Source organism: Cylas formicarius, unplaced genomic scaffold, assembly GCF_029955315.1.
Source record: "Cylas formicarius isolate icCylForm1 unplaced genomic scaffold, icCylForm1.1 PGA_scaffold_1__22_contigs__length_36826433, whole genome shotgun sequence".
Lineage (NCBI taxonomy): Eukaryota > Metazoa > Arthropoda > Insecta > Coleoptera > Brentidae > Cylas > Cylas formicarius.
In genome coordinates this window covers 29,997,371-30,012,992 of record NW_026844264.1, presented here as the reverse complement: position 1 = coordinate 30,012,992, position 15,622 = coordinate 29,997,371, and the positions used below count along the sequence as shown (strand labels likewise).

The following is a 15,622-nucleotide window of genomic DNA, read 5'->3' as shown; positions in this document are numbered from 1 at the left end:
TAGATTGGTTTTTCAGTTTTATTTATTTTCAGCTGTTTAGTTGAAAAATACATGTTGGAGAGAAATGTCTGAGCATATATTACTATTTGATACACATTTAGTAAAGTTTTATGATGCTTGGCAACACTGACTTGGTGGCAAGGACCAGTTATATAAATAAAAATCTCTTTTAATGCTTTCTTCTGTACACAATTGTTTATTTGCCAGAAGATTTTCATACCTGACCCTCATTTCTACAGTGGACACACCATGACTAATTAAATGATAATTTTTACAGCCCCTACTTATCCACTCCGTATCAAAGCGGATATCATGTATTCTGATTATGTTGTTCACTGAAGACAACCACAGTCCAACACTAATGTCTTCTGACTTAAACATTCTGCAAAAATAAATATTACATTAATTTATGTATTTTTGCTATCGATATTAGTAACTGACTTATTATTTACTTTAAAAATGTATTAATTATTACATATTCCCTACCTTAAATCCGCAGCATTTCTCCCAATAAAAAGAACTAATTTTTTACTCATAATGTAACCACCGCCTAAAGCATATGGGACATATCTATCACAAATTTTCCAGTCAGGCTCTTTCCATTTGCCCCTTGTTTGAATTTTTGCATTTCCATTAAAGTACCCCCAAAATATACTTAAATTTTCTACTGGTAAATCACCATTTGATTGAACGCTAGTTGTAATGAAATGGTTGAGCTTCTCCGGAGACAAATTTAATGGGAAATATAAATTTGAATTAAATAGCATATTTTCCATTTTATGAATTTCTATTAAGACAGAATTTAAATTTATAAAACTGTCGTCATCGCATTTTAGAGCATATTTGAAGTCTAGTCCATAGTCGTGTTGCTCACTTAACCATTGGAAACTTTTTAGAACTTTCAAGGTTAAGTTTTTGTAATTATCATATACTGGCAATAACAAAATATCGCTGAACTTGTTCTGTTCATTATAAAGTTCTGATGAAATATCATCATTAGTATTAAAGTTGCCAATCACAAAGTAGTGTTTAAATGTATAACCAATTGGGTTGATTTTTCCAAATTGAGATCCTAAAGTAATCCATGTACTGCGAATGCTATTCCTTTTGTTGAGATTTTTTGGTGCAGAGAGGATTAGTATTATTAATTCAGGGCTTTTGAGTTTAGAATTCTTCATAATATTGTGTTCTCTATCTGTATCCTTTACTCTGCAAGTCCTTTCTATTGGAGTCAAGTTAATGGTCAACATACTACCAAGAAGAAAAGACAAAACAGCTACAAATAAAATACGAAATTTTTTAAAATTATTTAGTTTTTGCATGTCAGTTAACTTGTTTTATTTTCTACTTTTGCATATTTCTAAAAAGACCAAACATTTTGTTGAGGTTAAGTACGTGACAAACTATAATCTTCCTCATGCACAAAATACCAATATGCTAGCTACATTTCATTTAATTCTCTGCTAATACCGTTATCCTTGGACACTTTATCGATTTGTTTATTTATAAAACGATAAAAACTAGAACAGAAAAAGGTATTCATTACATAAGGAACAATAAATAAAATACTCAACGTAACGAGCAAGTTTGTCAAAAACATTTGTTCAATAAAAATAATCATATATAGGGAAAAACGGATATCCTTGGTTTTGGACAGTAATATGTTTCAAGATCGAGTTTATAGCAATTTCTTATACTGAATGAACTAATGGATTTCCCAAATGAAAGCATCATTCCTTGTCGCTTTAATTATTCGAACCGGTCGACGAAAGCCAGCGAAACTAAATTAACTAACAAATTAAAATCCTCAGAGTTGACAATGGGCGAATCATCCTGGTGCATTTACTTAATTTTCAATCCTCCTCACGGCATGTGCTGCTACAGTGACGTTTCTCGATCTACTTTGATTAGGTACATTGACCAAGGCTCCAAACAAGTTTTCTTCGTTACTCAAAATTTCTATTCTACTGATATTTGCATAGCAGAGGAGGGTAATATTGGTTTGCTTAGTTTTTAAATCAATAAATCACCAATTTGATCTTACATTAATTACCATGCGAATATTATTGGCAACTTGGCTATGGCTTCCTATTAGTTCAGTTCTCTTTTAAAAGTAAATCATATAAGATCGAACTTCAAAATCCGTTCAAGATTTGCTTTTATTACACTGAGCTGTACAAATATAGAGAAATAAAAAGGAGTGAAACAGGGAAAATCAGAAATTTCAAAATTACTTACATATATTTTTCCGTGATAATATAATATCGTAACTGATGACGTTCTAGCCGTTTATAGGCAATTTTTGGCTGTTTGCAATTTTATTTAATGATTGCATCAAGCATTAATGCATCAGCCATTGATTTATGAGTTCGCTTATTACTCTAATGCTTGTATAATATTTGCTCTAATAAACGTTACAGATTTTAAAACCGCATTGTTAATAACACAAAGTATTTGACTCAAGTTTTTGAAAAACCATTTCCCAATTTTGCGTTCACTCAGCAGAGATTAACCGCGCCCCGGTTAATTTCACTCTCTGGTGAGAGAACTTTCCATTTCCCATCGCATTACATCGGAGTTCATGATGGTACGAAATGGAGAGTGACGCGCATTGCTGGTTGCCTGGCAACATTGTTGTCAAGCACGGAGCGCATGGGGATTAGGCAATCCGGGCGACGCATCGGCACCGACACGATCTTGAACATTGACCGTGCTTTTCTAAAGCTACAGGCGGCGTAAATCTGAATTTTTGTAAAATATTAAGCATTAAAATACGTGCGTCAATGAACCGTCCACTTCCAACATCTATGAAGTTTGTAGAACGCAAGCCATTGATCCTTAATTGTCTGGTCAGTATAATCCATTAGCATTGTTTAATCTAATGGATTCAGTAAACGCGAAATATTGTTTCGTACCTGGGACCAACAGTGAGACAGTCGAAGAAAGGTAAGTGCAAAATTCTTTTAATTAGCAATAAAAATGCGTCTTCTATTAATAATCGTGGTTTAAAATTCGCGGCGACTATGCGCAAAAGTTTTGGAAGAAATCGACAATTGGTGCGCGAATTGTTGGTTTATTACCGGCAGATGGCGCCATGCAGCAATTTTATAAGAGAAACTGGTTTTATACGAATCGGCCAGAACTTTTAAGTATTTCTGAAAATCTTTTGAAATTTCGAACGTGTGATAGAATTCGTAAATGAAAACTGCTATTTGAGAAAATTTTGAGTGATTTTATAAAAGAAAATATGTGTATATGACAGGTGTATAACCATGTTTTGCCCATAACCTTGAATGTGACCAATCGAAGAGAGCGGCACAAGCAAGCGGCCAATCGCGTTCGCCATCTGATCAGGGTCAACAAAACCTTGCGAGAGAATCGAGTTTGTATGGCGGCCATATTGAAAACAACATTTTCTTGTGGAAGTGTGTGTTATTTTTTTCGGCGATTCAACTTGATCGGAACTAGAAAACTAAAACTAAAACAAACTGTTTAACTTCCGTTGCGTTTTTGCTACGTGTTTCGACGGTGTTAGTTGTGCCGCGAGTGTTTTTCGTGGCATCTTTTAGTGTTTTGATGTAACGAGACCTTGAGCCGTGTTTAGCCACTTACAGGCAACTTTTGGATTTTGTTCGACGACCAAAATGCTTCCCAGAGATACAGGTAAAATTCTTACTTACGTAACTGTACACATACTTGCAGTATTTTCGTTAGTTTGCCGTGCAAAGATTTGTGGCTGTGATTTGTGGGCAGTTTCGAGGTTATGTTGGGTTATCAGAGTATGTTATCCGGTGGCTCATGTCTGTAAACAAATTGTTCTAATTCTGTGCGCTAGGTATCTAGTGAGTTTTACTAACCCTTAAATTATAATTTGCAGTATATATTGTAGAAATATAGTAGATACATTTTTTTTCTTAATTCTGACCAAAGTAAAATGTTAGGTTTTACGCATTCTAAATTTATTTAATTTTTGGCTATATAATTATATAAAAATATCTAATAATTATACTCATACATACACAGTTTGAAAAATTGGCACACTCACCTATCCAGGTGGTTAACGCGGATCATCTAAAAATAAAAAACTGAAAATGATAGGCAACCACAGGTTTAATTAGGCGCTTAGTTGTTAACTACAAACTACAGAATACCTAGCCACAATAAAAGCGACAAACCAATCAATGTCTTTGTATATCTTCCCGAGTTTCCCTCCGTTAGTTATTTCCCGCATATTTTGCGATGTTTAAAGCCAAATGCGGTGTTGCCAAACTAGCGAATGAATGAAGTTTTGCACTGGCCCGTGCTGTTGCCAGTGGATTTTAATTGCTGTTTTATTTATTTGTAATTCGGTTTCGACATACGCCCGCGTATCTCGTTATGTACATAATACAACCATTAGTATTTTAAAACTTTTCTCTTCGCAAATTAAAAATTGAAATCGAAATAAACAAAAGTTGACGCTTGTGGAATTATTCAAGACCAAACGTGCAAAGCGTCGCGTGGATATTTCAGGACCATGGGGCGTCAATTTGCATTCTAATCCGCCGGTAAACGGTTTCTGAATGTCGAAGTACATTAGCAATTTAAAGTTTATTCCTTTTTAAAAATGTATTGTATTGACAAAAGGCAAGTTTTAATGGAATCTTTTAGAATTCGGAAATGGCGACTGGAATGTCTAGAAAAAATTAGGATTTACAGAGAACAAAGGCCAATTATTTACTTGGATGAAACCTGGTTCGACACTTATGATACCCCGGAAAAGGGTTGGGTTGACTCAACTGATAAGTGTAAAACAAACGCGTCATCAAAAAGAGGTAAAAGAAAGAACTATTTTCCATGCTGGCTGTAAAGATGCTTGGATTCCAAATGGACTTTCTCTGTCTGCGAAAAGTATTAAAGATTCTTGTCTGGATTACTATTAAGACACCACCGCTGGTTTATTTGAAAGTTGGTTTAAAAACAAGCTAGTTCCAAACATTCCTCCTAATAGCGTCATTGTAATGGACAATGCAAGTTATCACAGTAGACAGTTGACTAAAATCCCTTCCTCATGTGACACAAAAGCAACAATCCAAAACTACGTGTATAATAACGTCATTTATTTTCATGAAGATTATACCAAAAAGCAATTAATTGAGGTTCTACAAAGCTTGAACCTACAAAAGGAATACGTCGGTGATAATTATGCAAAAAATCTAGGGCATACAGTTTTAAGGCTTCCACCTTACCATTGTATATTTAATCCCATTGAACATGTTTGGCACCAATTGAAATCTGCCATTCGTCGTCACAATGTTTTCCCCGTGTTAACTCCAATGTCCTCATACTTATAGAAACCGAAGTTTTTAACATCCCTCCACAAAGTTGGGCAAATTCTGTTAGACATATAGAAAAAGTAGAACAATCGTATATTAGAATAGGCGATGATAGCGGTAGTGATACTGATATATTATGTGAATAATTTTAAGTAATTTAAGTAGGTAATAAAAATAATTTGTAATTTTTGTTTTAGATTTAAACATAAATACATACATAAATAAATAAATATTGTTTAGTATCTTTCCTAACAAAACCCCAAATAATTAAATTCTAAGCAAAGTAAGGACCCGTTCCTTAATTCGAATCAGTTAGTCACTTTGTTATATCTATGAATAGACTTTGTCCATAGGAACAGAGAGTACTTATATGGGGGTGTTTTTTTTTGCTAAACAAAAATGCCTAACGAAGCGAGGAAAAGAGCAGATACGAGGGGTAATCCGTTGGCGGAGGAATTTTGGTGTACAAATCTTGGGATTGATTGCTAATAATAGACGAATTAGTGGCATTAGTACAGGAACTGGTAATAATATTCGAGGTATTAGTTGCATTAGCTAAGGAGTTTTAGTTATTAGTCGAGGAACTACTTAAAAGAAAAACTTTTTCTTAGCGTCAAATTCACCCTAGAATTTTATAGGGTTACTCTGAAGTACTTTTTAAAAAGGTAAAGGTCTAGGTCTAATCACCTTATAAACTCTCGATATAATAGCTATTAACAAACTTAACGTTGTTAGAGTTTTGTCGGTATTTCTGTGATCTTCAAACGTCGCTGTTGTTGTGTTGGTTGGCGGGTAGTTTAGAACAAAATCACGTAGTTTTCAATAATTTGAATGCCGTAAGGTACATTTTATTTCACTTTGCAGTATTTTGTCAGATATTTCCTAAGAGGAAATGTTTAATTTATTAAACTGTAATACAGAGTTTTTTTTACATGCCTTCTCGAACTTATTATTACACCCAAGGTAGCTTTGACCAATGTGAGAAAATATATATTTTTGGGCATTAAGAATCATTTAATAATTATTGTGATCGCCAACTACCAATATTTATTGTTTATGTATGTTAGTTCTTATTATCGGAATTGCTAAGGAAATTAGTATATTAGGTATCAGATATGTTAGTTAGTTAGATCGTAATAAAAGTGTAAGTATCGGAATTAGTTATCTAAAACTATAAATTTAGGAATTAGTGTGCAGATTTTTTTATCGCGGTTTAACTCTCGAGCAGATACTGATCGAGCAGATTTGACCAACTGAACACCATCTTTTTCTGAGCCGAACGAATTTAGCCTACTCGAAAATTAAATGTGATTTAATCGAGCTTCTGCTTCGATAGCCGAAGCAATGCCCTAAAAATAGCTAAATCAAAGCCTAATCACTGCCTACATTGACCCAGTTATTTTATCAGTCAATACTAGAAAAACCAACTAGAAGGAAATTAATATCAACCCAAGTTTAACCTTACCACTTCCTTCCTATACTTTGTGATTGTGTATTTGTTAGGGCAGTGATTTTTAAGTGTATATTAAGTAACGAGGGAGGGACAAAAGGAAGGATCTGGTCCTACTTTGATGGTAGGTAGTTCGTTCAGGTTATGGTATGTCTCAAAGTATACCGTCTTAGCTTTTGACGGATTCATTCCTAAAAGTTGCCCTTTTTACAAATTTTTACTGATATCAGCGTCAGTGGGTTACCCTGCGCTTCGAAAAAGGTTGTGTCGCGTCATAATTGCTTGTCATTACATCCAAAACAAATTGGAAAAATGTGTATTAATGTTTAATAGGTAGAGGATTCATTACGCAAAAAGTATTTAACAGAAACCACGGCTTCAGACCTAAGCAGCGATTCATTCATTTTTGGAGTACGCTATCAACCTGAGTCTGGAGAGCACCCTGCAGGGATATTTTGTTATCTTAGCAGGGCGTTTGCCTTTATGAACCAAGAAATTCTTTTGAATAGGACGGAACAATACGGAATTCGTTGTATAGCACTGAACTGGTTTAGATCGTTCTTAACAAATCGTAGGCAGTATGTTGAAATAAGGTAGGAAAAGGGCAATTTGTGTCAAATTAGAAAAATCTCAAGTCCAATCGGTGGATAAGGGGGTATCGCAAGATCCAGTGTTTAGCACCGTTCGCAGAGTTCGACTGTTCAAGTTTAATCTCCTCACACGAACTAACTCTTTTTGAGTGTCCAAAAAACAAGTTTATTGATATTCAAATGCCCATAAAACAAAAAAAAAAACTTTCTGTTAATCCACTCGATCGGGGAGGCCGTTGAAATAACATAGCACGCTAAATTTCTAGAACTAGAACTCGGCGAAACCCTATCTTGGGAAACTCAATGCCAATTCCTCTCTTCAAAGCTGCACACTTATTGTTTCCTCACAAAAAATTAAAAAAAACTGTTTTGAATGGGAAATGTATAATAAATTTCTACTATGCTCATATCCATTCGAGATTACTCTATGGTATTCTTTTTTGGGGAAATTCAAGTCATCCAATATCTCTTTTCATATCCCAAAAGAAAGTCCTAAGGCGTATCGCTGGAGTGTCGCCGGATAGCTCGTACAGGCCCCTCTTCAGGGAGTTTAAAATACTGCCTTTAGCGTGTATATTAGGAGTTTTTTTATGGGTGTATAAAAGCAAAAATAACTTACAAAAAAAAACTACTATAATACACGTAACAAAGATTGTTTCTGTATAAAAAATAGACTAGAATTTTCAAAAAAATGTTTTACTAACACCGGTGTTCGAGTCTACCCTTCCCCAGAGCTATAAAGCAGTAGTAATATAAACATTTTTAATTCCAAACTAAAACATTTTACTTATTAATGATTGTTATCACTGTATAAATATAAATTTTTAAAGTAGTTTTCTGTCTCACTTCCGGGATCTATATTGTGTACCTAATTTTGGCCTACTTGACGAAAACCATAATACGCTGTGTACTGATTGTATTTTAAATTTGTGGTATAATAAACATATTATAATAATAATAATAATTATTATTTTCTATTGGTATTAAATTCATTTTATTATGCCTAAATAAACATAATACAATATTTAATCTTTATACTTTTAAAACATCTTAAAAGTCCGCATCAACTCTGTCAAAATTGGTTTGTTCTAAATACGGGATTATATATCACACAGATAGATATGTTTTTGCTTGGTACGCCATAGTCTCGTTGTAAAATTTGTCGAGTACTGAAATTGCTCGCATAAAAAACTCCTGCAGAAAATCTGTCGGGGTCTCTGCGTTTTATTTCGGACAATCGAAAATGCAACGGGACGGGGAGCCAGACGCACCGCTGAGCGGTAACACAGCGGGTAGCTATCGACGCGGCGGATACCGCGACTTCCTGCCGATCGCGGGGATGCCACCCGGCAGGTCGGTCGGGGTCCTCGAACACGCTTTTCGCGAAGCTTTTAGCGCCAAGGATTTTTGGGATAAACATAGCAACGGGGGTGAACTGCTGAAAATGGTTTTAGGGAGCGACGTTAAAGCGTACTTAGCTCGTTTACAAGGTCCGCGTTCACGTTTGAGATTGAGCAGCGTCCTAATTCTAACTTCAATAGAAAGTCAAAAGTAACACAAAATTAATTTCGCCTGTTTCAAAAAACAAAATGTAGGGTTAGTAGCCAAGTTTTTTCGAAGTGACTTATAAAACAAAACACTATCAATCTTTTGACGTATAAGCCTCCATCATATATTTTTAAATGGACCACCCGGTATATTATATAAGTGTTTAATAGAATAGAATTATTCCGATTACAATGATGTAACACACTTGTGATATCCACTATTTTTTGAAAAATCGACAAAAATAATGATCTCTAAGACACCACACCATACATTAATTGATTGGTACCCCTGGGTTTTTTTTCGTGCATTTGTCTACGATTATTTAAAGACCAATATCACGTATTTTGTCTGTTATAACCCTTTCTTGTCGTGAACGGACCTTGATCACTGCATAAAATATTTAAAAAAAAATTATTGACATTGTTCTGCACTTAGTTTTTGAGTTTTACGAAATTTAAATTATATGTATATTCCTTCAAAACTGAGTGGATTGATCCACGAGAAATACCTGTCTCTTTATATGCTCTATAGTAATAGAGGAAACTGGATGTGCTTCGTAGAATCCTAATATGTTTGCCTTATTTTCTTCATTTAAAACATTATGATTCCTGCATACCATTTTAGCATTTCAATTGGCAAATTTCTTTGCCAGCCTTGGAAATATCTGTTTTGAAAGAGCTCGGCGTTCTGGATATTATTCAGAAAGTATACTTGAAGCATATCACTCCTTTTACGAATGCAAATTTCGCGGGAAAACCATTTTAACAATAATTGGAGGCCCACCCAGTAGGGTCAAGGTCAAATAGTGTTGCTACATTCGGCCTAATAAGCCTAATGTTCTTCTATATAACTATTAAAAATTTGCAAACTTCATTATTCTTTTTCCTATTTTCTTATTAAAAAGTGAAGTTTTAATATAAAACTATTTAAGTGGCCGTTAATAATACGAAAATTGTTGAATATTCCGTAGGTTAATGGTTTGCGGTGCTATGTAAAAACTTAGGTAATGCTTCATGGTTATTGTCGTGCTCAGTTAAGTGAACATAGCCTTGATGAATATCTCGCTTAGTTTCGATTATAAAGGAAAACAGTACGTTCCCAAAAAACTTATCTGTGTTCTAACATCTAGCAGGGGTCTAAAATACATTTGGGACTCCATAAAGAGTCCAATTTGAGAACCTAATCGTACACACTGCTAAAAATGCTAGTTTTCGTATATCTTCGCTAAGTTTGTCATTGTGCAATAAACTTAATATCGTTTTAGTTTGGGCGATAACACGAAGATCCTGTTTCAATCGTCAAATTCCCGATAAAATTTGATTAAAACCGAAAGCCAAATAGAGGAAAGTCCTGTTACATAAAACAAAACAAAACGAGTCTGCGGAGAGTGCAATTTCCAGTGCAACCGTCACTCATCGCACCCGATACCGTTTTATGTCTGCCGGGTTTAGGCAATCCAATTTCAAGCGAAATCTGGGAGAAAAGCGAATCCTCCTCGAAATACAATGATTTGTGACGTTTGTGGACATCTTTGCACGGTTGCCACGTATCAGTCACAAGTGATTTTCAAATTACTGTGATATAGAAAGAAGCTGGAGAACAGATAAACTAGATAACTAGAAAAACACGATATTATTCGTTTCTTCACAGTACTATAATTCAGTTCTTTATTTCTCAGACGATAAAACATTTTCATTGCCTTCAAACAATTTATGTGGTCTGGTGTGAGAAGGCCGCTACTTTAGTAACAATTCTGAAGCTCCTATCAAACATTTATTGCGTTGTAATTGGTTGCTTGGTAATTCGTTTGATGGGAAAATACGATAGGGGCCAAAACGAAAGAAATGGGGTCACTCCCTGTGAAGATTAAATTTTATTTAATTAAATTAATTTAAAATTAATTTTATTTGAATTTAATAAGGGGATTTGTAGGATTATTTTCGTTGAATATTTTTGTTACCTTTTTCCTTCAAGTTTAGGAAAATAGCTTAACATAATTTTCAATTTCGTATTTTTGTATTTTTATGTATGTACGTATGTCCGTGTGCATTTGTATTTTTCTACAGAAAATAATAATAATAATTTCTACAGAAAATCGCGAAATAATACCATTATACCATTGTTAGTTCGTAACCACTTTAGCACTATAGCAAAACATAATAAATTTAAAAGATACTACTAATTGCGATTTTAAGTCCTGTAGATATTTTGTATTTTTATTTTTTTATGGAAAGATTCCGAATCGGAGGGGAGACAAATCGTTTGAGAAAATATAATATAAACGGCGCGAGTTTTATTTAAAAAAGATCGTCTGCCTAGATGGCTAAAAGCTACAGAAATATTACCCGAATAAAAGGTAAGCAATAATTTAAAAAGCTTGGCGCTTTTATTTCATTAATTCATCAGAGTAATGGCGGCAATAAAAAGTCATATTTTTAATTCTATTTAACGGTAACTTCGGCAACGCAGCGTTAGTCGTCCCGAACTAGGTTAACGGCGAATCAAGGAAGCTAGTTCTGATATGGCTGACGGTATAGTATGCGCTTCGCAAATTTTAGGATAAACTTCGGAAATGACGACGTCATTATCGCGTATTATATTTCGTCGCCTGCATAACTTGCTTTTGAGTTTCATTCTTCTTAACGTTGATTTTCTTTATGGGAGAAGGACTTTAAAATATGCTTAATAAATAATATATATACGACTTTGCAAAATAATTTTGTTATACGTCACTTGGAATAAACCTAATATAATACTAACCCCACATTTAGTTTTTTTTTGTTTGTCTTGATATCTCTTAAAACAAAAAAGTTACCGCCAATAAAAATGTTATCGAGATAAATTGAACGTAGGAACCGAATTAATATTATGTGTTACTTGAAAAGGTAAAAGCTTCAGTAACTCCGAAATTAGTTGTGATACATTTCTTAACAACTTAGCCGACTATTGGCAATGTATCAAAAACTGCAGTAACGCGAACCATAATTTAAGCACTTATAGTGCCAGTTATATTATAAGAGGCAGAGGCGCAAAAATTTTGTGAATTTCGAGGTTTTAGATGGCAATAACATTTTTAAATTTAGAATATTATATTTTAGTATACCTTTAAAACCACTTTTCTATTACTGGAAGGGGTAGGAAGTGCATCCACATTCACTTCGAATGTTCTGTAGATACAACATGTTGACATTTGTTTTTAAAACGACGATGTGGAAGCGATAGAGAGACAAGCAGGCAGCTACAGTCTTTTTTTTTCTCAATTTAGGTGAGGGATGGGGTATCAGTACGACAGTGGATTGTTTTATATTTTATTTTACAATTTTCAAAACTTAATTAAATTGACACATTTGTTTGTTTTTCGTTCTGGCTGAGTTTCTTGGTTGGAGATACCTTTTATGTTCTGTATCAGATATTAGATAATGGGTAATGTTTCAAAAGCATCTTTTAAAAACACTAATTTATAGTGAAAATCAACGAAATCATCTATCTGCCCTTATGACCCCCCGCATACATGAACACAGTACGAATTTTTAACAATCCGCCATAAATTGGTATCTGATTTAGGATACAATACAAAGTCGCAAGCATTTATGATTTTAGAAGTTTCATCGAAGAAAAATGAATTACAAAAGAGGTAGCGCCATGCATATTAAACCGGAGAACATTGCTTTATTAGCAATGTTACAAATTTGTATTTAGCTATAATAGGCTACGTTTTTTTTCGTCCTTCATCAAATAAATTTATAAGTTAAATTATAGTATTATTATGATTATTATTATTATTAATCGAGTTGGGGAATCAAGGGGGCAGGTTTAAACCTGGGCAAGTGCCATTCGTTTTACGTTGTCATATATATAACGGACCTTTGAGAACGACAAAAACGTAATATCGGTTGTGGCGATTCAGAACGTTTTTGCTATCAATATGTATCGGACCTTATCACTAAGTACATAATTGGAATTAGAGCATCCGCATCCGGTACGGTGAGCGGATGTCCGACCGTGACCCATTTCAATTAATTTGCGATTCGTTCGGACAGCTGGTGGCCGCCACCGATTGTTTATGCAAACCAATTAGAGATAGCCCGTAATAAACGTACTAAGTTTCGTGAAACGAAGTCGATTTGATTTTCGAACGTGCGTGGCGTATGACTCCGTCATTATCGCGTAATAGTGATGATGTTTTTTTAACAATTATTTGGTTAATATGAAGATTTGCATTATCCTGATCCTGGGATATTTAGGTCACTATGTAAAATGTCTGAACTATATTTGTCCATTTCAGAAATAGAAATAAATATGCAGGTTTAGTATCCCAGTATTTAAATAGTGTTTTGTATGTTTACTTTGATGCATCATAATTCTGTCTGTCCTGTCCATTTAGCCCTCTTCGGTTCAACTTTGGATATACGGCTCCCACAGCGTTTTCCATTCTTCTTTGCCAGTCTGTCTGTCATCCTGTTCATTCATCTCATCTTATTTTCCAAAAATCTCCAGTTTATAATACTTTTGTCCTACCTGTCGTCTTTCGGCCTGACTGACTTCCTAACTTCCGTTTTCACTCCTCTTATATTCGTTTCTATTTCTATCTTTGTCCATGTTCGACTTTGCAAGTGTACATGATTGTGATTCGTAGATAAGGACATTGCGTGCGCACTGATTATATACTTTTTTAGGTATTGTGGATGTGTGGATTAGGATGAAACTGCAATGGCAATCGAATTCGCCTCTTGAATTCAGCTACTTCCTTGTGAAGTTTATGTTGAATCTATGTAAGATACGAAAAAAAGAACTTTAAAACCAAGATCCGTAGTTTTACTTGAGATTCCGAACCTATCAATTAAGTGATGCTCTATCGTAATTTAGGATATTTCGTATCCGCAAACGGTCCGTTGGATTTAACGAATTTCAAAAATTTACCAAATTAATTTAGGATTATCGAATAAAATGAGTTCAGCATGAAGGTAAGTATAACCTTTTCGATGGATGCCGATGAATATATAATAAGGAATAACCTATTGGATGCCAATAAATTATATTAGCAGTTTTATCGAAATTTTTAATATTCCCATCTACCTCCCAGTTACCAGAGTGTTAAACAAAAACAGAATATGAACTTTCGTGTTCTTGAGTTTATAAAAAAATTTCAGGAAGCAGGTCGGAACTTTGAAGAGAATTCTATAGGCAATTTAAAAAAATTGTGGTGTATTAAAATGGGAAATTCCGTCCAGTTCCTTTCAGTTTCTTTGTCGACCATAGGCGTAGGTAAAATAAATAGGTTTGTCATTGTCATTTTTCACCACTTTCCAACTCACCTGTCCGTCATTATTCCTTTATGATCCAGTAAGGACCAATGAATGACACATCAATGACAGAATAGTTAGAATATAATTAAGCTAGAGCGTATATAAGTATATTTGCCTAATAATCGGTAGTATTAACAGTATATGTTATAAGTTTGATAATACATTGTGACATTCACACAAACAAAAATATATTCCAATAATTCTCCACTATCAGTGAGTTATTTTAAATATTAATGATTTCATAAAATACAATTACCCGACTTTTACTGTACAAGAAAATGGGAGAGACTGGGAGTTGAAAAGTTCGTGGTTTTTAACTTACTGCGGGATGCAGCAGGTCAAGCAGAACCTCCCTCGACAAGTTCGTGGAGACCAGTCAAAGTCCGTGTCGAAGAAATGGAAAAATCATTATAAATTTTGATATCATTAGCTTTTATTGTCATATCGCTTGGTGAACCCAAGTAGATGAGTGCATTGTTTAGATTTTGTTAAATAGTATCTTGTGAAGTGATAGATGATTCGTCTGGAATATATGCCCTGTCATTAATTCTGGATGCATCTGTGTATTCAAAATAATGCGTATTTCTTAGACTCCTTGTAGCCGAACTGAATTTATCTTTAATGTTGAAATCCGTTTTTTTTCTGAAATAATTAAATTCAAACTCAAGGCAAAAGTGTAATTCGAAGAAAAGTTGGTTTTTCTTATTTAAAAAGAGAAATGCGTTCCCTAGATAAAATTTTAATGAACTGTAGAACTGTAGCAAAACTTTCCGAATCCTGTGCAAATTTGAGATACCTTTTGTTAATTTGCACAATTGTGACATCGTTAAAGATATATCTGAAGTGCTATTAAAATGTAAATCGAAATTGATTTCCACATGAAATATAAATTAATAAAACAATATTTTTTGTATTATGGACATAAAAAGTAATTAAAGCGCCTGCTTCAATTTCTGTGTTTTCCTTTCAAGCGACTACTTCTCCTAAATATTTAATTTCCCATTTATATAAAATAAAATTGGCACGCCATTTTCATTGCTGGTGAGCAGACAACAATAGGCAAAAAATGACCTAACCCTGGGTGGTAATATCTGCATATTGCAATGTCAAATATTGATAACATCGTACTTTCTGTAATTTTCTATAACCTATTCTTGTCTTTATTTTAGCCCAATAAAATTTGTTTTTTAAAAAAAATTGAAAGTTACAATTCGTCAATAATGAAAAATCCTTGCACATATTGAAGAAGAATGTTTGTCGTTCTATCAGTGGCATGCCTCTTTTGAATCTTTTATCCTTTTAGAGATTCATTCAATATAACATGAGTCTTATTTTGTGAGACTTCTCAATTTGAAATCGCCTTCGTAGCGTAAGCGAAAGTACCTGCCCAAGCAAAATACGTAACCGAAATGT

The 15,622-nt window shown here is 34.1% G+C and overlaps 2 protein-coding genes across 3 annotated transcripts in view; one reads left to right on the top strand and one right to left on the bottom strand.

Moving 5' to 3' along the window:
- Positions 1-89: 89 nt before the first annotated feature.
- On the bottom strand, positions 90-2,378 carry LOC132696595 (beta-1,3-galactosyltransferase 6). The gene is made up of 3 exons (XM_060661515.1): positions 2,239-2,378; positions 487-2,172; positions 90-382 (listed from the first exon to the last, which is right to left on the bottom strand). The coding sequence occupies exons 2-3, from the start codon at positions 1,320-1,322 to the stop codon at positions 109-111; spliced, it is 1,110 nt and encodes a 369-aa protein (XP_060517498.1). The 5' UTR covers positions 1,323-2,172; positions 2,239-2,378; the 3' UTR covers positions 90-108.
- Positions 2,379-2,682: 304 nt separating this feature from the next.
- The window catches only part of LOC132696590 (nuclear receptor coactivator 3-like), a 292,746-nt gene continuing 279,806 nt past the window's right edge, over positions 2,683-15,622 (top strand). The window contains exon 1 of one of the 2 annotated variants that reach the window (XM_060661507.1): positions 2,683-2,946. In XM_060661507.1, coding sequence (XP_060517490.1) covers positions 2,882-2,946 — 65 coding nt within the window. In that variant the 5' untranslated portion in view covers positions 2,683-2,881. Of the gene's footprint in view, positions 2,947-2,995; positions 3,664-15,622 lie in introns of those variants that run through there. The other variant, XM_060661509.1, reaches the window with a different exon arrangement.

What these genes read in the sequence shown, in the direction of transcription:
- LOC132696595 (XM_060661515.1), bottom strand. Translation starts at nt 1,322, where the DNA reads ATGCAAAAACTAAATAATTTTAAAAAATTTCGTATTTTATTTGTAGCT. An exon ending in AGAAATGCTGCGGATTTAAG is followed by an intron (nt 383 to 486) that starts GTAGGGAATATG and finishes TTATTTTTGCAG; the next exon opens with AATGTTTAAGTCAGAAGACA.